Below are 20,830 nucleotides of genomic sequence, written 5' to 3'. Positions count from 1 at the left end.
AGATTTGACACGTTAGACATTTTTTTCAATTTTAACTGTCAAGTGGCTTACGCTGCATATTTTACGGTGCACATACATAGTAAAGCCGAGTTTTTAGGTGCTCTAACTATCCTAATATTTTCAATTATCATAATGTTTTTATTTTGGGAAACATAAGCATCATGAAATGTTTATACAGGCAGTCAATCTTGTAAGAAATAGAGGCGCAGACAGGCGCCCTTATCTAATTACAGTCCTAGGCACGTCTAGCAAAATACTGTAAAACATCGCAATGCCATTGTTATTCATTACCAGGGGCTTTATAAATACAGCGCTACAGTCCCTGGTTTGTTAAGTGTATGTAGATGCTACATTCCGAAGGTATTTGTTATGCCTGGTAGTAGTATTGACAGTGTTGAAATGGTGCACTGACAGCAATAAGTTTTACACATGGTATAAAGGCTGTACATCCATTCGGTCATCATACACATGTGTTACTGTTTTCTTACTTTTTATAGAGCGGTGCCTCCTATGTCCTGAGCCGTGGCCAGGTGAGGCGAGGTCTTCTCCTCTCAAAAGACAGGTAAGCGGATATTGTACATAAAAGAGTTGTATGTGGAGTGGGCACATTAGGATTCATTGGCCACAGAGACAACAATTGGAGTAGTAAAGTTATAACTGGATCTTTCAGTTTTACATAAGATAATATGTAAATGCATTTTTGGGTTACAGAAATAGTCATTTCCAGAGTAATTGTTATCCTTTATCACAGGTAAAGAGATTGTATCAGTTCGATCTCTTTACACACGTGATGCACTGTTTTTTATATAATTTTCACCTTGTTTATATACAACATTCACTGGCAGTAGCAATATTAATGGTCCTGACGGAGGCATAGGATAATTTATCCATTATTGCTGAAACATGTTGACCTTTCACATCTAGACAGTTATTTATTCAAGACAGTCTCTTTGCACAGTTTTTATATTTTGATCTAAGAGAGGCGTGAATAAATAATTTTGCTTTCCATTGGTCAATTTTAACTCTCATCACACACATACATCACTGCACTGCAATGACGATTCCCATATAATCGATCACTTGCATCTAGAGGTCTAATTATAGCGTTTGTTCGCAATAGGTAAAAACATCCGCGAGCTCCCCCTTTCCTTATGCAAGGGGTGTAGCACTTAGTGCCCCTAGTGTGACATTAGGAGGAGATCCAAATGATGAAACATGTCACCATTGGTGACGGACTGGAATCCGTCCATTTAAAATAATTTTTCTTTTTCGAGTTGTAGGTGTGGTCGGCACAGGTAAGCCCGACGGCCCACCTCGAAGTTCCCAATCAAGGTTTTTTCAGTTTGAACGATACGCGTCGAATGGGAAACCGCAAAAGACAAAGAGGTTCGAGAACGATACGGAACTGCAGCAATATACATCCGAACCTGATGGTGGAAAAAAACAATCTGCCGATTGAGTCGATGCCCATGCGCACTATCACCGAAAGGAGTCGTCGCCTAACTCGTGACTGGAAAGACTTCTTCGAAGAAAAACAAAGTGCAAACATCCGGACCCAACACTAGATGGTGATCTATGCTAAAGCATATGATCTACACCTCATATGCCTCAAACATCACATTACAATTTAGCAAAGGTGGTGAAATAACTGCCATTTGGGAGCGAGACAGATCTTACCTCTTCAAGCGAGAGGCAGCACTGTCAGTTTATTCTCTTTAGAGAGCACGTCTGCTGCTCTCGTAAGGCAGGAATTCAATGTGTTAACTATTTCACCCCCTGCTTCTATGGTTTTAGAAGTGTTCCTCTTTGCCATTTTCCTTAATTAAGGGGATGCGGTAACCACAAACAGCCCACGAAAAATCTAATATTTTGGGGTGTAGCACCGGGCAGACGGACAAGGCACGGGTGCGCCCCGCACGCGCCCTGTGCCTCGGACCAGCGTTGTGCTTTTAGGAGCATGAGGAATGTAGGGAAGAGTAGTCCCCAGCGGTGTGAGCGTCCAGAGCACAGCTTCACCCTCTCCTTGGTAAACAAACAGGCAGGCATTTAGCGTAGGCTGCTCTCATCCTCTTGTTTGGCTTCCTCATCTGAAAACGTCTTGATCAGTCTTCTTCTAACTCCTCACTGAGACTCTGTTGATGTCTTTTAGAAGTTTGCCCACATTGGCTAGAATCTGTTCGAGCGTGGACATGATTGCAGTGTGGGAGACCAGCACCGTAAGAAATTAACAGAAAAATAGTTAAGTATATAGGCAAAGTGGCTGGCCCTTGGTCCTGCTCGGACGCGCGCAGTGGACTTGCTTTGGCAAGCCTTCAGCGCACCCACCCGCTGCAATCGTCCGCGGTATCCATTAAATAGGCGTGGAGCTTAACTTACTCCGCTCGTATTTACCTTGATTATGTAGCGGGGGAACCAATCGGCACTAATATGAACAACTACAATACGGCGCAACCCAAATATTTTCAAATTCATAAACTTAATGCAGTTAACCTTGTTTCGGTTAAGAGCAAAATGTCAGGAGATTCAGCATCGAGTGAATGGAATATTTCGAGCGGATGTTTGGTCATGGATTGAGTGATCATGAGCAGATGTATATTAACCTTCAGAGGGTTAGGATTTAAGTTTCTGACTAACGGTACACTGGAGGGTTCAGTAGATTTAATCAAGTCTAAGACTGGGATGTCATTGTTTAAAATCCCTAGATTACATATTTTGGCGAGAGAGCAGGGTCTAATTAATAACTGAATGGAGGAGTTTCAGGTCCTCTGAGGTGTAGGTATGTTTTAGGGCATTATGGCTGGCCCCTGGCCCCGGCTGGCAGCGGACGGGTGCAGACTGGCTTTGCGCCGCTGCTTCCATTAAATGTCCACGAAGCTCCAACAGCCTCCAATTTGGAACAGTGCTGACTGGTTCCCCTCGGTCTAATCAGTGAGCAGTAGCGTGGCGAATGCGGTTTTAGAAGGGTTTTCAAATTCAATACAACAATTAGGTGCAGGTTTTAAAAAGTACAAATGTTATGATTAAGGTTAGGAGCAATTTAGAATATGAGAGCGTTACTTCTGAGGCCAGCGCATTCGCACCGCAGCCCCGTAGAATGCTCGGGGAGCTCTAACTGGCTCCTTCATGAAATATCGCCAATTACTATCCCGCTGGTCCAATAAATGAGCAATAGCAAGGTTAATGCAGTTTTAGTACAGTATTCAAATTTCAATACAACAATACGATGCAAGGTTTAAAAAGCATTAAAGTACAAATGCAATGTTTAGGATTAGCAGTAATTTAGAATGCAGCAGCAATACTTCTAAGGCCCGTATATTTTGGAAGTACTTTTCTTTCATCTTCAACCTAAATCGTTGTGTGTGTTTTGTGGCAGTCTCTCTTATACTGTGCGCAATTCAAGTTTAAAATTAGAACCTGAATACTTGGAGCTGCTCTGAACAAAATGGGGGTCCCTAGTAACTTACTGCAGATAATCATAAGACTTCACAAGGATAACTATGCCCAAGTTTGATGGGGGAGGGAGGGCTGACTGATCAGATCAAGGTAAACAGAGGAATGGGTAAAGGGTGTTTACCTGCGCTCACTTTCTTCACCCTTTATATTAATGGATTGATCAAATCACTAACTGATTGCAGAGGTTATCCCCCTAAGCTTGCTAGTCAAGTAGTGGCATCATTGCTTTTTGCCGAGGATTCCAAACTTATTTCCAGAACCCCGATGGGGCTTCAAAACTAAGTGGACCAGTTTGAGGAGGCCGGTGAGGAATTTGGACTGAAAAATAATACCATGAAAATTAAATTCATGATATTCAACCTTTAGGGGCATGATAACGCTGAGCTCCACTTCATTAGACTAGGTGAAGCAATTAGAGTATCTGAGGGGGTGGGTAGGCTGACTAACGCACAATCATGGCCCCACTAACTGCAAAAAGTTAGCTCTCCCTTCAACACGTAAGCTCTGCTCTAGTCAAAAAATGGAGACATTAAATTTATAGTCCAGTGGTCCCAGTAATTCAAGTGCACCAAGCTCAGGGCATTGGAGCTGCATTGTACGGCACGGAGTTATGGGGTCAGAGTAATGTAGGGCCATTGAAGGAAAAAAGGGAATTCTTTTAAGAGATCAGTCCTAGAACTCCCTCAAAATGCCCCCCTGACCACTATGCTCTTGGACCGGAGCTTAAAGAACATAGCACATGCGATTGCTTTTAGGCCTCTTGCATACTGGATTTGAGTCTCGTCAAATAATTCACCACTACCTATGAAAGAATCCTTACATTATGTATTAACACTCGATACTTGAGGGGGTATACTATGGCTCAATTTTATCAAGTGTTGCTTGTATAGACTGGTTATGAGTGAGCTCTGGCTAATCCCAGCAGTATACAAACAAGAATCTTGCCCATCCTTAAAAAGAGACATTAGCTTTATGTTAATAAAATATGGCTAAAGAAAGAAACTGAAGGGGAGTTAACAAGGAGGATCCTGCATTTCAAAAACGACATGCACTTAAAGGAATTTCTGTACCGTATAGCCAACTATTTACACTTGAAATTCAGGTACAACATCCTACTAGTTAAATTCTGTAGTAAATGGAAGGGTGCCAACATCTTGATCATCTGCCCTTCATGTATGGGTGGACATGAAACCAAAGAACATTTTTTGTTCTTCTGTCCCAAGTACACTCAGATTAGAAGAACTTGGTTAATTCAGTTATGCCGAATTTTAACCACAAGCCATTTAAAAGACATTATTAGGATTTTTAAAAGTGAGGGCACAGAGTGTTTAATCTTTACAGTGGACTAAAAAATGTGGACGGACCCACTGAGTAAATGTGTGATGATCACTGTTGTGATCAGCACATGGAACCATTAGGTTCTCTTAAAAGACCCCTCACACACCAACCGAGTTGGTGTCATGCTTCATCATTGAGGTTCCAACCGCGTGGCCGAATGCTGAAGCATGACACCAACTAGGTTGGTGTGTGAGGGGACTTTTAAGAAAACCTAATGGTTCCATGTGCTTATCACAACAGTGATCATCACACATTTACTCAGTGGGTCCGTCCACATTGTTTAGTCTAGTATTGAATTGGGGACAAGGACGCATCCCTTCATTTCCCTTCCTCTCGCCTTCTTTTCCACTAATCTTTTTTACAGTGTCCAGATATTTGCTATACACTTGGAGACTAAGAATCAGGATGTTGAAATTATTAATAACCCCTTAATCAAGTATTGAAGTACTGTAATGCCTTTGATTCTATGCTTAGTTTACTACTGAGGAATAGTTTTAGAGATTTTATCAGTTTTAATATAAGGACATTTTATGAGGTTTTAATTACTGGTTGATCTGATTCAATCTTTGTAATGACATTTTGTATAGTAACTGGTTAGTTGAAATGTTGCAGCCAACACTTTATTTAGCCTTTCAAGTCAATACGATATTATACGGACGTCAGCCGTGACAAACTCTGCCTAGCAGCCCTCTAATGGGCACTTTTCCTAGGAGGATAGGGGGGACTCCTAATCAAATTGTATGTGAAATTACACGTGTACTTGAATATTATCAATATCACTTTCAGAACGGGTGACTGGATACTAAAATGTATGCCTGTACAATTTGATGTGCTTTTATGGTTTTTATAAAAATTGAATAAAGATATTTCTACTACTACCAATAACCTGAATATTTGTATTCCTTTCAGCCACAGGATGGAACCTTACCACACTAAGTACTCACAAGTCACTTTTTCCCACTGCACAAACCGGAATTCCATTCTGTGGCTCTCTGGTTACACACACAGATATCCACATTAAACAACAGAGGTTTCACAGCATAAAAATTGCACCGCTCACTGATTAATTTAACTTTCATTTATTTTTCATTTACAGTGTGTTTTGTTTTATATGTAGATACTTGAAAGATCAACAAAATAGTAAGTTTTTTTTATTATTGTTTGCCGCGCCCTTGATTCCACCCCCACGTTCACTGATCCTGCTCCCATTGGACTCTGGACCACAGTTTCCATACTATATACCTATGCAACCACCCGCTCTGATGATTCCATCTTGTAGTTTCTGTGTACAAGTTACCAATTTTAAGAGTACTCCAACATTAATGCCAAGAAAATAATAAGTTTAGATCTTTAATTGCATAGAGGGTACGTGATGAGCCAAAACAGGCCGATGTAGCATTCCACCTCCTGTCTCAAACACATCGCGATAAAGTGATTCTTCACCATATCCCCATCCATCCATCCATTCTAATCCTTACCAGATTCAGAATCTTTGTCCTCACTGGACGGTTTCTGATCATCCATTCCTCACCCAGGCTCACGCCTTTCGTGGAGATAACTAGAGAGGGAGAGAGAGAGAAAAAAAGATAAGTCCAGAATAAACTAGTTGATATTGACACACATCGCCCCAACCCCCACAAGAGAAGCTGGAAACATTACTTAGCTAGAAAGATATTTTCTCAGCTTTTGCAATTTTAATGCTTGTGACAGGGCTCAGAATTGATTCCGGTTTTTTTTTTTTTTTTTTTTTTTTTTTTAAATTGGATAGTGGTTGTTAACCAAAACTTGGCTTTAAATTTCTCATGGTCATGTCAAACTAAAGCCCACAAAGCCCCAAATGGTCGACAATCTTTGGCTTTCTATTTTCCCTTCACATGTACAAAGTGTGAGGTAGCTTAAGCGTTAAAGGGGTAGAAGAATGTAGTTACTTTAGACTAAAGAGTTGTTGCAATACCACTATTTCATGTGTCTTATTGCTTTTGTATCATACAGTATATAGATTGACATGCTCAACAGCACCTTTGTACCAGGAACTTTCTCTTTATGGGAGCATGAGCGAATACTGCTTAATCTGCACACTAACATTGAGAATATTTAAGTGCATGCCCGTGTGGGGTTCTTGAAATGTTTGCCAAAGCCTATACCAAATTAACTCAGGAATAGTGATTTTCTTACTTGGGGAATCAGCACTAAGGTTTACTATCAGGTTTTTATTTGCCAAGAACAAATGAATGCAACTCACAACCCATCGAGCACTTCACACCTTAGTCATGGGACTGATTTGTTTTAGAAATTATCCTCAAAGAACTTATAGCAGGTATTCTTTCGGGGTAATACAAGGGTATTTACAGTATCTGAAGCGATGTCGGATGGAAATAAACCAAAAAAATGCATAAGGGTTTGAAAATGTTTAATGCAGAATAATTTACGGGGGTGTTTCAGAACTCTCCTGCCATATTTATTTAATGCAGGAATGGCTCTGCCAGAACATCCTTACAGATCAACTACCCCCAGTGATGTTACTGCAATAATAAAAGATCATAAAGAGTAGTTTTTTATCCATAAATTGAATCACAAAAGGTGATTGTGATACATACGAGTCAACATTCAACTCCCACTTTACAGGTCTTCGTTGAGGAGTTTAAACAGCAAATACGCTTCTTTACAGTCCCTTCAAAGCACGGAAACGCTAAACTTGAACAGACATTAAAAACGTCTAACAGTTACAAGGTGTGGGAGAGGAGATTATATCTCCGATCAACCCTCCCAGAGAGCAAACCTCTTAACCTAGAGTCTGGTCAGGTGGCCCTTGGGTTGGCTGTTGCAAAATCTAACCTCCCTGACAGTTCGAACTCAGTGCGACTACGAAAGTGTTTGAACGACATATATGAATACCAAGACATGGATGAATGGAATGAGGATTATAGAGATGGGGACCTGAGCAACAGTAAGTAAGCGAATGATTAATATGAAGTGAGTAGGGTGAAGTAGTATGTGGCACATGGGTTAAAGCACAATATATTTTACAGAGGCAAAGAAGAACTGCTTGCAAGCAAACTGTATAATATTAGCATTTGTATAGCATATACCTACACCAAAATAACTTTCTGGGTGCCAGTTAAGACACTTACTAGGCCTAACATGTTTGCGAGGCTTGCACATAACATGGCATGGAGGCCCTATTTAAATTACACTCATCAAAATGGGCCCACCTCCAGCATATGGGTACCTGTTGAAGAGGTTGTAGAAAGAAAAGCCCGCCCATACATCCACTGGGGATGCCCATAGCAGAATAGATTTTGGTCAGTCAAGCTGACAACAGGAAAAAGTATGGAGAGGTGCAGAGAGGATTTTACGGGGTTGCACAGCAATATAGAACCACACATAAGAAGGCGCCGGTATCGGTGCTCCTGATGGTATATAATAGGTTGGCTTACGCTTGCCAGAATAAGGACAGTTCATTTTGAAGGTTTTAATCTGGAGCATAGAGAACTGACATGTCTCAATATGCTGGGAGTGCTGGGTTTATTTGACCGGGATGCATATATTCAAAGACGACGAAGGAAGTTGGAGCATTGGGGAAGGAGATGGGGTGAGATTAAGCTCCACTGGGAAAGGTGAAGTCCCAATTCGCTGCAGGCGAGAATGATTAAGGGGGCCCTTGATGAGGGGGTTCTGTTTGTGGAGGGGAAGTGCTGGGGGCATGCCTGCCTTTAAGTTGTTAAAATGTACTGAAACAAACTGGGAATTAAACCTCTGGAAACTGGTAGTATTGCCATTATTGTACTGGGGACACATTAAATAATGTGCTAACACACATTTAATCTCAGGTTATGAATAAAGAAAAAACAAAATCAGGAATATAATATACTGCTAACCCATATGGATATAGATCTCACCGCTGGCACCTTAGACATATTTGGAGCATATTCTCTAAACCGGTGTTTCCCAACATGTGGGTTGAAAGCCGATTTTTAGAGGATCCGGAAATGCCAAGGATTAAATAAAGATGCCATTAAATATTTTATTTATCTTGCCATATTTGCTGTGCTTCAAAGACAGAGGCCAAAGTTCTCATGCTAGGTCTTCTGACAAATTGCTGCTTATTTTCTCTAAACATAGGGATTGCGGTTTACACACTCATCTTACTTTGCTGTTCGAAAAAAGTAAAGTAAATTATGTTACAGTCTTGCTGGGGTACAAGTGTGTGAAAGGAAAGTCTGCCATTTTGTATTTATTTGGAACATGTATTGAGCGCACGGCTACCTCCAACAGAGGTGTACCGGCGCCAAGGCTGCAGAAATAGCTTATTTTTTGTTACGCACAACACATTCAGCAGTTAGGAAAGCAAAAATCAAGCCCTTCTTTTTGTAATTATGAAGTGTGACCAAAACAGAGATTTTAATAGGATCAAAACAAATCAAGACACTTTACTTGGTGTACAAATGAAATATTTACTGAAATCCAATTTCCACACATTATCTGCGTGTAATATAGTTTTAACAGTAAAACGGTTTGTGCAAATTTAGTGGCCATTTCAATGGCCAATGCTCTACCACACAAGGCTTTAGTTGCATTATAATAATAAAAAAAGTTAAAATCGCCCCCTCCTGTCCATTAAAGCTAGGCGAGTAACAAAGGTTTTCAGTTCTAAAAATTGGGAACTTCTTAAAATTTGGAAACTCCTAGCTTGCTTCTGTCTGATCTTTTATTAGTGATGGGAACCACAAGAATCTTCTCTAAATAGAAATGTATTCTACACGTCTCCAGATAGAACTGGAAAGGATGGCTCTGCATTTCTCGCAGCGCAGGTAACATCAAAATAAAGAAATCAAATGCTACCTAAATTAAGGACAAGTAATGTCCCAACACTAATCGCTTCCTCAACATAGCCAAATGCCTTTCTGTGGGTCATCTCCCAATATCGCAATTTTTTTAAGTGTGTTTTACAGTAAATGCAGACTTACTTCCCCATGTACAACTAAATGCCAGTATTTTAGTCTTGGTTATCAAATTTGGACAATTAATGTAACCTAAATCCTGTCAGATGGCTTGTTGACATTTTTACTTTCTATTCTTGCTGATCTGGTTAATTATCAATCGAGAAGTCACTTGTGTTATAATTCAAGTCAAATTATTATGGGCTTTAAAACGGTTTAGGATCTCTTATACAATTAACAGTAAATCACAGTGTTTAAAATCATTCCTGTGCCTTTTTTTTTTAAATAAAACATTTTGAACATAAAAAGTAGGACTGTTTATGTCTTAATTCCATGGCATTATTACTAAACGTCTGGGCCATCTCTAATAAAACCTAGATTGATTTTCAATTTACTGCAGGTAGGAATATTGACGTTCATCCAAAGAGTATGCAAGTTTCAAGCTCTGGAATCCCGGCAAAGATTATTTGGGGATCCTTTGGCAATCTATTAGCCAGTGAGGAAAAGGACTCCGATAATGTCACACTATGTATGTCACACTATGTATGTCACACTATGTATGTCACACTATGTATGTCACACTATGTATGTCACACTATGTATGTCACACTATGTATGTCACACTATGTATGTCACACTATGTATGTCACACTATGTATGTCACACTATGTGTGCCCCAACACCAAAACTCCCTGCACAACTAGTGTTTGCCCTAAAACCATGACACACTCCCAGCACTTCCATTTAAGGTTTTTAACGTCTTGGATTTAAAAAGCACAAGCCTAGAAGCAAGTGCCACCCTGGTCCTGCGGATGTTAAAAGGACAGTCACATTGGAAACCAAAAAAATATGATTTTGTTAAAACAAGTGCTGTCTAGTCCATGTCTAAAACTGAAGAATTTGAAAAAGGACAAAAAGTGGAACAATTTTGAAGGCAAACTTGTACAACTTGGTTAAACTGAAGGTGCTTGACTGTGCAACTCATTTCGCATGTCATTTGTACTAAAGAAGGTAGTAGCTTTGAGCTACTGCAGGAAAAGAGGTACTAAACATGAAGGCAAGAAGGAAGTTGCTAAACATGGTTAGGTACTGTGGTGTATTCGCCAAGATATAGTGCTTTTAAAATCTTATCAGTACCAAACTGCAAACAGGCTACACAAGTAGTCAGTTTGTTATGCATGGTTGAAAGAATGTTCGTTGTGGTGCAGACTAGTTTTAGAATAATCTGGGTGTCACCTGGAAAAGTGGAGTGGGTATGCTTGAATGAACTAGCTAGCTCTCAGTATGAAGATATGTATACAATTAAAGAGTAGATGGACAATAATCCTGACCAATGTGTCAACAGGGACAGCTGGTGTGGGCACCTGGATGTCGAAATCTTGGCATTTTGAATTTGTGTTGTGAATGAAACTGATAGCATACAAATATCAGTTATACAACACACAATGTTTTTCTTCCTTGTACTGCCCACCTCCAAATCTTTTGTGCCAGTCTGGAAGGTGTAAATTTTTATAACCCCTATTTGTTCAGGAATAAAAGTGGTCATGTCTGTTTTTATCGGTAGGCTCCTCCCTAAGATATGTTTGTAAAGAAAACTTTCATAGCTAAAACGGTTTAGTTCCAGGATGTTTAAATGTTTCACTGCCTTACGAGGGGTTCACTGGCCCCTTACATACAGTTTCCCCCTGTGTACGCCTCATCCCTGTCATGATTGCCACTAAAAGGGACGGTTACTGGAAAAGTTCACCTGCTGTGTTCTCTTCTTCCTTTCATTGAACACCCTCCTGGTTTTTTTCCAGTGACAACCACTAGATACTCCCAAGTCCCCCAGTGTCTACGCCACAGAACTTCTGCTCATTCCTGTATCGGCCTAATGCAGAGTCAACAGTATGGGATCAGGAGGATGCATGATGGCAATATGCCCATCAGGTTCATCACAGTCCTCATCGTTAGAAATTGCCCCTTCTGGTAATTTAAAGCTTGTGCTGCCCATGTGTAAACTTTCAGGTCAAAGCCTACCAAACAGCAGAGCTTTCTTGTTTGCTAAAGACATTTTGGGGACAGTCCGATACCTTCGCTGGGAATGTATTCCACCCATTGCTCATCATTGGCTTTGTGGTTTGTAAATCACATGTGCTTGCTTTTTATTTGCTTTCTAAATTTATTTTAGATTGTCCGTTGGAGTTATTCAATCCCATAAGGCACAGCCTGTTTACTAGGGCTCCTTGTATTCTTCCACAAAAGTGTCCACGAGTGATCGCTTTCTGAAAACAGCCTTTAATTTTTGTTCTTATCTGTCACATTTACTGTACATTCAAAGCAGAGGTCAAATGTCAGGCTCTGTCTTCCAAGGGAGCTTGGTGTTTACTTTTCTTTCTCGGACTTCAAAATGAAAGGATTTATGTGACAACCCTGCTGGGTGCCCACGCATGCGAGACGAAAGGCTGTAGGAGGTTATTTTATTTATTTTTTTAAACACAAAATTTAAATGTTTGTAAATAAACTGTGCAAATACTTCAGAATTTATAAATTGGGAAAACAACTTTTTTTGTAATTCTTTAGCGTGCTGGAAACAAATATTTAAATCCGATCAAAACAAATCAGTACACTTTGATGCCATTTCCGCATAGTTTGTGTGCTATATAGTTTTATCAGTAAAACTATGTGTGTAAATATAATGGCCATCTCAATTGAAAGTGTGCTGTCTGTAATGGCAATGCGCTATCATGCCATGCATCCATTTTTGATGAGTGAAATAAATATTAAACACTTTTTGTATCAAAAACAAAAAGTTATGCACTAAAGAGTTACGCACAATATCGTTATGCACTGCAAGTTAACCTGGATGGTGTAATCATTGGTTTGCTTGCACATATACCCAACTGTGTACACTTGCTTAGGCTTTTTTCATTTTTGTTATATAATCCCTACATCTGGCAAGTTCATCTTGTATGTAGGGCCCCTATTTTTCAACACATTCTCAAAGCCAGTCTGTGGCGGGAAATCTTAAAATGCCTAACTGGGCTTAGGAATAGACAAGTATCTAGTAGGTTTGGGTGGGTCTCTTTAATGCTTTTACATTGTAGCTCATTCCAGATAGTCCCAAATTCTTTACAACTTTTTTCTAATAAGGTTCATTCTCTGTTCAGTTTTTGTTTCTGTGTCACCTTTTGGCTACACTAATTGCTGGTACGTTAAAATATGGCTAACCTCCAAACGTTTGGGTTCTCCAACGAGGATTTTGCCTCTATGGTAGGAATCTATGGGAGTTTTGGTCAACAGACATCTTCCAACTCAGAAAAGAATGAAGATATAAACAAACTGCTAGCACTCAAGTAAAAAAAACAAAGAATTGTACAGCACGGCCAATATATGTCGGAATACTTAACTGCAGGAATTATTCCTCAAGGTTTAAGAGTTAAAAACATCTCTGGCCTGTTTGTACAGATAAAACAATTCTTAGATTGGTGGTCTATGATTGCAAACCGCTGCTCGAGGGACCTGCTGATGCAGATTGTGGAGACAGCTAAATAAATGTTACAACAGCTGTTATCAGAAATTTTAGAACTGGAAACAAAATTAAAAGTACATCGGCATTAGAAGATGCCAAGAAAAAGTTAGAGGACAGATATAGAAATGAACTCTTACACGGACTACTTAACCAAAAGAAAAAGAAAAACAGAAACTAAACAAGCATTGGAAATGCAATAGGTCTCGCATTAGAAAAGTTGGAGCTATTGGTTTTGTAAATTACTTTTTTTTTGTTTATGTGTTGGTCTTGAAAATATCAAAATTAATAGCTTTGTCATTTACAATGCCAATAGTTTTAACTTTTCGCAAACGTGACACCTATAGCATTTGTAATGTAATACATGTTGTATTTACATGACTATAAAAAGAAACAGGCTTGTAAATACAAACGTTTAGTTTTGTGAAAATGCACTGCCATGCGACATGTGAACACATTTCATGCTAGTTAATTATTCTAATTTGTTTAAATATTTACAACACTTAATTCACCCTAGTAGCCTAACAAAGTCCGTACATGACGTGCCATTTTAGATGATTTCATAGAAGAACAGGGAAGAACTGTAAGACTGCATAATGCGCTGCACTGATGTACACCATAACATAAGTGTTTTTTGACCGGGTGCATACAACGCGCACGCAGCCACGTTGCAATCCGCTTCAATTGGGCATAGGATGCTAAAAGGAATGAAGAAGTGAGTGATGCTGTGGTGGTGCTGAGGTGATAGGGGCGATAGAGTGAGGGCGATAGAGTGAGTTTCAGAAAAAAAGCAGTCTATGGTTACTAAACTCAACCATCCTTGCATGCTTTAGTTCCGGAGGCTCAATGTGACCGGAGTTCCACAAAAACACTGCTCCAGCTGGAAACAGCATGCAATTGTTCAACATTAAAACTGTCATGATCCCGAACTGCAGATTATGTGATAAAACAACACTTGCCAACGGAGCAATATGGTGAACGCTGAAAAACAGAGGTGGAAGAAGCCACGTTTGTACTGCTATAAGACAAAAAAAATGTTTGCTTGAGCAAATGATGCCAGTGTTTTGTGTTCAAGCCCACATAAAAGTCAGCAGCTTAAAAAATATATGTGTCTACGCGAGCCATTGCCTAATTAAGAACCTAAAACACAGCAAAGCTTTGTTCGTAATTTCTTGCTTCATTCGTTTTTTGGCTACGAGGAGCACAGTGCACAAATGCTGGGACCACTCGGGTCTGATCCAAGTAGATAAGGTGAACAAAAGCTCCAGAGGTCGTTCACACAGCATTGGAGGGAGGGGGAGGAACAGCAGAGAGAGTGGGGTATGACGTTATGCCCCAAGGCGAAGGATCCATGCTGTTATTTCTAAATGAGTCGGCTCTTGTACTGTGCGCGTAACCGCCCCCTATTCAAGCTTTCAGGAGCTGTGCTGCAGCTGTAGTGTACCGCTTTGGTGCCTGCGCGATGCAGTGTAGGAATGGCTGTTTAGTGCCGGAGTGGGCTGAAAGTCTGCACAGTGGAGTTTTAATGTCTGGTATGTTAGCTATGGCGTATTGAAGAGACTGAGAAGATCAGTAGCGAGTGGAGACCCCTCCAAAAAATGACCGGAGTCTTCCAAATCCGAAGCTCTGGTTTGTGTAACCTGAAACTCTCCATGGAAAGTGAGCAATATAATGAACTATGTCCATGAGAGCGGCCACGGGCGGCGCTAAGAAAAAGCGCAGATCTTTATTTTAAAAGTAAATCAATTGATGATGCCGTACTTGTACTAAAGTTATAAGGTATCATCAATTGTTATTGTAATTTGTTATGCATGGGGACTTGAATGGTTTTGTATTTATCACGTTTCGTAGAGTCAAGTCTGTGTGCTTCTGTTAACGTAAAAAAGGTATCACTACGAGGAGCACAGTGCACAAATTCTGGGACCACTCTGGTCCGATCCAAGTAGATAAGGTAAACAAAAGCTCCAGAGGTCGTTCACACAGCATTGGAGGGAGGGGGAGGAACAGCAGAGAGAGTGGGGTGGGGGTGGAGGAGGGAGGGGAGGGAAAGAGAACAGATGCGTGACGGGTAGGTGCAAAAGCTTGCTAAACACCGACGGTAGGAGGAGTAGGGAGGAAATGTGGGAAATGCTAAGAGGTGAAAAATAAAACATTTCATGCATAGTTATTGCAGCCCGGAGCTGGGACAACGTGAGCACACAATGCATCACGGTGTGTTCAACATACAAGATCATTCAATGACATCGCGGTGTGAATTTGTACACTGTACTATTCTATCCGTGTGCGTATTGTGTAGCATAGGGTAACAAGGCGGCTTGTAGAACAGGCAGTGACATCGCGGTGTGCACGTAAAACACGGGTGCAGCATGCAATGGCATTCGAATGTGTACCACATTTAAAAAATAAAGCAAGACACCGCCTACCGGTCGTGAATAATTAGGGTAGGAGCAGCCAGGAGAGAGCAGGAGCGGAGGCGCCAAGCTGGGGAACAGATGGCTGGCGATTTGATTATGTGCACTAGCATTTTAGCTCAATGCGCTTGCGCATTGACCTAAAAGCGCACGGGCACAGCATCAAATCGCCAGTCTAGTTAAACTCTTGTTTAAGCCCCTATGGTCTCGCTCCGCTCAATGCGCATGCGCATTGACAGGCGAGACCTAAAAAAGGAGACTCGGTTCTCAAGTAGAGAGAATACATAACCGTCCTGGTCAGAAAACTACTTTAGTCAAGTAGACCGCACAATATGAACAAAATACATACAGACAATATAACTGCAAAGTAACAACTTTTTCTGTTACTTCAGACTCTGATAACGAGGGTATATCCAATCAGTTTGTCTCTAGAAGTAATCATTACACCCCAAGAATACAGCAGAACAGCCGGCCTTTTTTAGCCAGGCGCAATGTGAGGAGAGGCAATTGACGGACACAATATCAGCCCAGATACCGGGGAAATCAACCAATGCCTGGCAACCCGCAATGCCCAATATTGGAGAGAATGAAGAAAATTCCTAGATTTAATCTGAGGACCTCCAGTCTAACTCCTTTCAGCTGCTTTCTATTATCCAGAGGGTTGACATGTGTTCCCCATTCTGGTATCAATAGATTTGAGCTATTAGTAGACTTGATGGCATTCTTCAGGAAAAGTCGACTGAAAATATTCTTTGCCCATACAAAGTAATCACTCGGGCTTGGCCTGAAAATCTACTTTCACACCCACAGCATACCAAATACCACCAGAAGTAGTGGTCTTCGAACAGGTAGTCTACCAGAAACTTACTTCAGCAACCAAATATGTCCCCAAGACACCATACAATCTTGACCAAGAAGAATACAAAGCGATTTTAACCCTAGAACAAACCAAAGAAATTACTATCAAGAGCTGTGATGAAGGGGGATGAATTGTGATTCTGGATACCCCTATATATATTTATCCAAGATGGAAGAAATGTTAGTAGATACATCATTTTACACTAAGATAAATAAAGACCCCCACTAACAAAACTAAGACCAAAATACGACGACTAACAAGGCACTCTGAAAAGGCCATATATGTGAAAAAGAACATGCTTATCTGAATGCACAGCACCCAAAGATGGCTAGCATATATGGAGTGCCGAAAATACATTAAAATAAATTGACCCACCATGTAGACCTATTGTAACTATAGGTTCCATTACTGAACCACTGTCTAAATATCTTGATGCCATACTTCGACCCCATACAGCCCAAACATCGGCAAATGTCCAGGATACCAGGCACATAATCAACTTAGTAGAAAGCATTCCATTCATCCCAGAATCACAATGGCTGATAACACTTAACATTGAAGCTCTGCATAGCAATATACCTATACAAGTCAAGCAAAGCCCTACAACTGTTCCAATTAGGAAAGTAATACAAGCAAAAATCAGGGCAATTGCTGGTTACGCACAGCAGGCATTCCCGGGTAAAATGGAATTAATGTTAGATAAAGCACAATGCCAGGCCTACAAACGCATCTTTAAACTGCCCAAACACACACGCAATATCTTAATTCGTCTAGAATTTGGTCTGAAACAACAAAGTAAAGAATGCCTGGGAACGCATGCGAAATACTATTACCAAGTCCGAACGGCTCCAGCTGGAACACTAAAGAGCATGCTGAAGCCAATTTTTGGGGAGTTAAGTAACCCGTGGCATCGTTATACAGAAGAAGCAGTGGAAACACTGGGATTAGCAACGGAAAATTGGGATCAGGGAATGGTAAACTATCTGGCCATCAAAAATTCAATAAATAAACAATGTTATCAACTGTCGCACCAAAGTGATCTAACAGAACACTCAACAGGAAGAGGCTCACCTTGGCTGAAAAAATCATTTTCCGGGAGTAAAATCCAGCCATATCTGAAGCAAGCTCTGGGAAGGAAAGCACTAAAAAACATTATATGGGCCAGACTGGTGCCCCTCCCCATTAAGGAATTAAATCCCGGGTGGAGATCCCTAGAACAAAGAATCATATGCAGAATCTGTGACTATCAATCTGAATCTTTGCTACACTTGATTTGTTGCTGCCCTGGTATGTCGCAGCCCCGTAGGATCCTTTTAAAACAAATATGGCTCCACAACGGGGTACGGACAGTGAAAGAAGCAACTTCGGTTCTCTTTTCCTGTACTACACCACAGGACTTGGCTAGATTTGGGAGATACATGGCCGAGCTGCGTCTGAGGCTTATGGAATAAGAGGGGCCAGGCATTACAAAAGGCAACTTGGCCCGTTAAACTAGTATTTTCTAACATGGCCGAACCGACAACGAACTGACAATCACTCGCAGACTTTTTAAAATTGTATATAATACACTTTCTTACTTAGTATTTACACGGTTGTAAGTAAACCCAATGTCCTTTAATTTTATAAGAATGTATTTATTTGTTTTTAAAACAATTGTTTCAATTTGTTTTTTAAATCGCATGTAAGTTATATTGCAGATGGTTTTAAGTAACTGTGCAATACAAAATAAAATAAATAGACTAAAAACAAAATACCTATACAAGTCGCTTTAGACGCAGTCAAGTGGTTTATCTTTAATATGAACATTAACTGTGACAATTTGTTTATCCTTGAATGCCTGAAAAAAGTGCTTGAGGAGAATATTTTTGAAATTCAACTAACGGCTATATAAAACAGACCACGGGTGTAACTATGGGAGATTCTTGCGCACCGACGGTAGCCAATATCTATATGGCACAATTCGAAAATAAATTAATTTAAACGAAGTAGCTCCATTCTTTAAATCAGCGATGAAGTGGTCACGTTTTATAGATGACATTTTTTATATGGATGGACTTGGCAGAGATTTTATCACGGCTGAACTTGTGCAACAACATCCATTTTACATCTAGCTTAAGCAATACCAAAGTTTAATTCCCAGACATCATCAAACATGTGACCGTCTAGTGGTGGACCTCTATACAAAACACACAGCACTTAATACTTTATTACACTATGAAAGTTTCCACCCTTCCTCTAAAAAATTTTTTAAAAAATAGTATACCTTTCGGCCAATTTCTACGTCCCCACCGAAACTATCAGCATTAAGCATTTTGACTCCAAAGCATTAACCATAAAGGAAACATTTTTATATATATTACACTAGACAACATCTTTTGACTAACACCAGAAACAAAAACACCTCTGAAGTGGTTTTTGTAACATGTCACTCAATGCTAAATGTAAGAATTAGCCAAATAATCTGTTCGACTTGGCACATATTGAATGCAAACAAAGATCAGGATAAAATACGCAAACCTCTTTTGGCTTATCGCAAAAACAGAACATGTAGTCAGATCACGAATTCCCTACCAAAAAAAAAAAAAAAACAGCCAGTACAGTGAAGTATTGAAGAACCGCAGCCAGTGATAGTAAACTACACATGCAGTACATGTAAAGTGTGCCCGCTGGCTCTGGAAACATCCAGCCTCCAGTTCAATGGACACACCATTACTGTGAATGGGTTCACCAACCGTAAAACCAAAGATATTCTATATCTACTTATCTGCCCATGTGGCCTGGGTTATGTGGGCGAGACTGCACGCCCTTTAAATACATGCCTAATAGAGCATATATCAGCTATACGTACCAAAAAAAAATGATAGCACCTATGGTACAACATTATATTGAAATGAACCATACTGTCGATAATATTAAATGGTTCATACTTGAGAAAATCCAATCTAAACCCGGAATTAACACTGAAGCGATAAGGAAGCAAAGGGAAGTATATTGGATCTTCCTGTTGGACACCTCAAAACAGGGCCTAAATCAGGACATTCCTGAGCTCCTGGAGGCGGACCTGCTAGACCCCGATGACCTGCTACATCAGCGTTCGGCGGAGGGGCTCCCTGCACCGAAGGTAGCCACCTATGTGGCGGGCATGTTGTGGAAACATCTCGATAGAGAGGTGAGGACCTGCCTCAAAGCAGAATGCCCTAGGCCATCTTTAGAGGGGAAGGTGGACCTCACACTTGAGAAAGACTCCAAGATGGCCACCTTCCTTGCTGAATTTGTCCGTGACCCAATGAAGGGCATTGGCAGATCGTGGCGCTCGACGTAGCAGGGCCTCTGGCAAAGATTATGGATATGGCAGAGATTGCAAAAGCCTTCGGGTTCCTCATATCTCCAGATGCTCTGTCCGGCTGGGCTCAAAGAGCCATTATTTTCCTGGGAAACGCGAATTGCGTGATTTCTACTGAAAGGTGCAGATCGCTGTGCAATAAAACTGACCAATTTGGGGGAACTTCTCACGTCAGAGGAAAGTACAATAGCCCAGGGAAATCTTTTTCGAGACCACTTTGTTCATGATTTGGGCAAATTTGTCAATACTTTAAATTCATTGGACAAACATCATGACCTCGATTGAGAGACTCTTCACCCCGTGTTTTTGCTGCAGCTGGTAAAGGTAGGGGGTGCTCAACTGCCTATGCCTCCCATCAAGCACCAGTACTAGCCCAATCGGTCCAATTTCTGAGGAGGATAATATCCAAAGTGCAAATCTCCCTTCAGCATTTGCCACGGATTGTGCGACTCCTCTTGTCTTTCATTCAGGCTATTTCCTTGGGTACTTGCCATTACTGGGTGCAGCAACTCTTGAGATTCTCACGCCTTCAGAAAGACCAGTCGTACGACCAGTTGGTTCCGCTCTCAGATAAGGCAAGAGAGGAGATGAGATGGTGGATCGCCCATATGGAAGCATGGAATGGTCGAGCGATTGAGCTCGAGACCCGATCTGGTAATCTAATCAGACACCAGCGGCTCTGGATGGGGCGTGCACGCTGTAGATAGTTCTCAACTGGAGCAAAATGGTCCGCCGCTGAAAAGTCTCTGCATATCAACTGCCTGGAGTTGATGTCAGGCTCTTTCACCCTGCAGTGTTGGACTAAGGAGAAAGTGAAATGTTCTGTCCTTTTGAAGATGGACAATGCAGCCGCAGGTTGCTACATCAATCATCTGGGGGGCCTGGTCAAGGGCCTTGTTGGACCTTGCTTGTACGCTATCGGAATACTGCTAGGCCAATCAGAACTCTCCGCCAGCGGACCATATTCTGGGTCGCTCC

General features: G+C 40.9%; 1 protein-coding gene across 6 annotated transcripts in view; it reads right to left on the bottom strand.

Moving 5' to 3' along the window:
• KMT2D (lysine methyltransferase 2D) overlaps positions 1-20,830 on the bottom strand; it is a 1,543,965-nt gene that overhangs the window by 1,417,915 nt on the left and 105,220 nt on the right. For all 6 annotated transcript variants that reach the window (XM_078685770.1, XM_078685786.1, XM_078685782.1 and 3 more), the window contains exon 2: positions 6,270-6,349. In XM_078685770.1, coding sequence (XP_078541896.1) covers positions 6,270-6,315 — 46 coding nt within the window. In that variant the 5' untranslated portion in view covers positions 6,316-6,349. The remainder of the gene's footprint in view (positions 1-6,269; positions 6,350-20,830) is intronic.

This window comes from Lissotriton helveticus, chromosome 1_1 (assembly GCF_964261635.1).
Source record: "Lissotriton helveticus chromosome 1_1, aLisHel1.1, whole genome shotgun sequence".
In the NCBI taxonomy this organism is placed as follows: Eukaryota; Metazoa; Chordata; class Amphibia; order Caudata; family Salamandridae; genus Lissotriton; species Lissotriton helveticus.
This window is presented reverse-complemented; position numbering and strand designations above follow the sequence as displayed.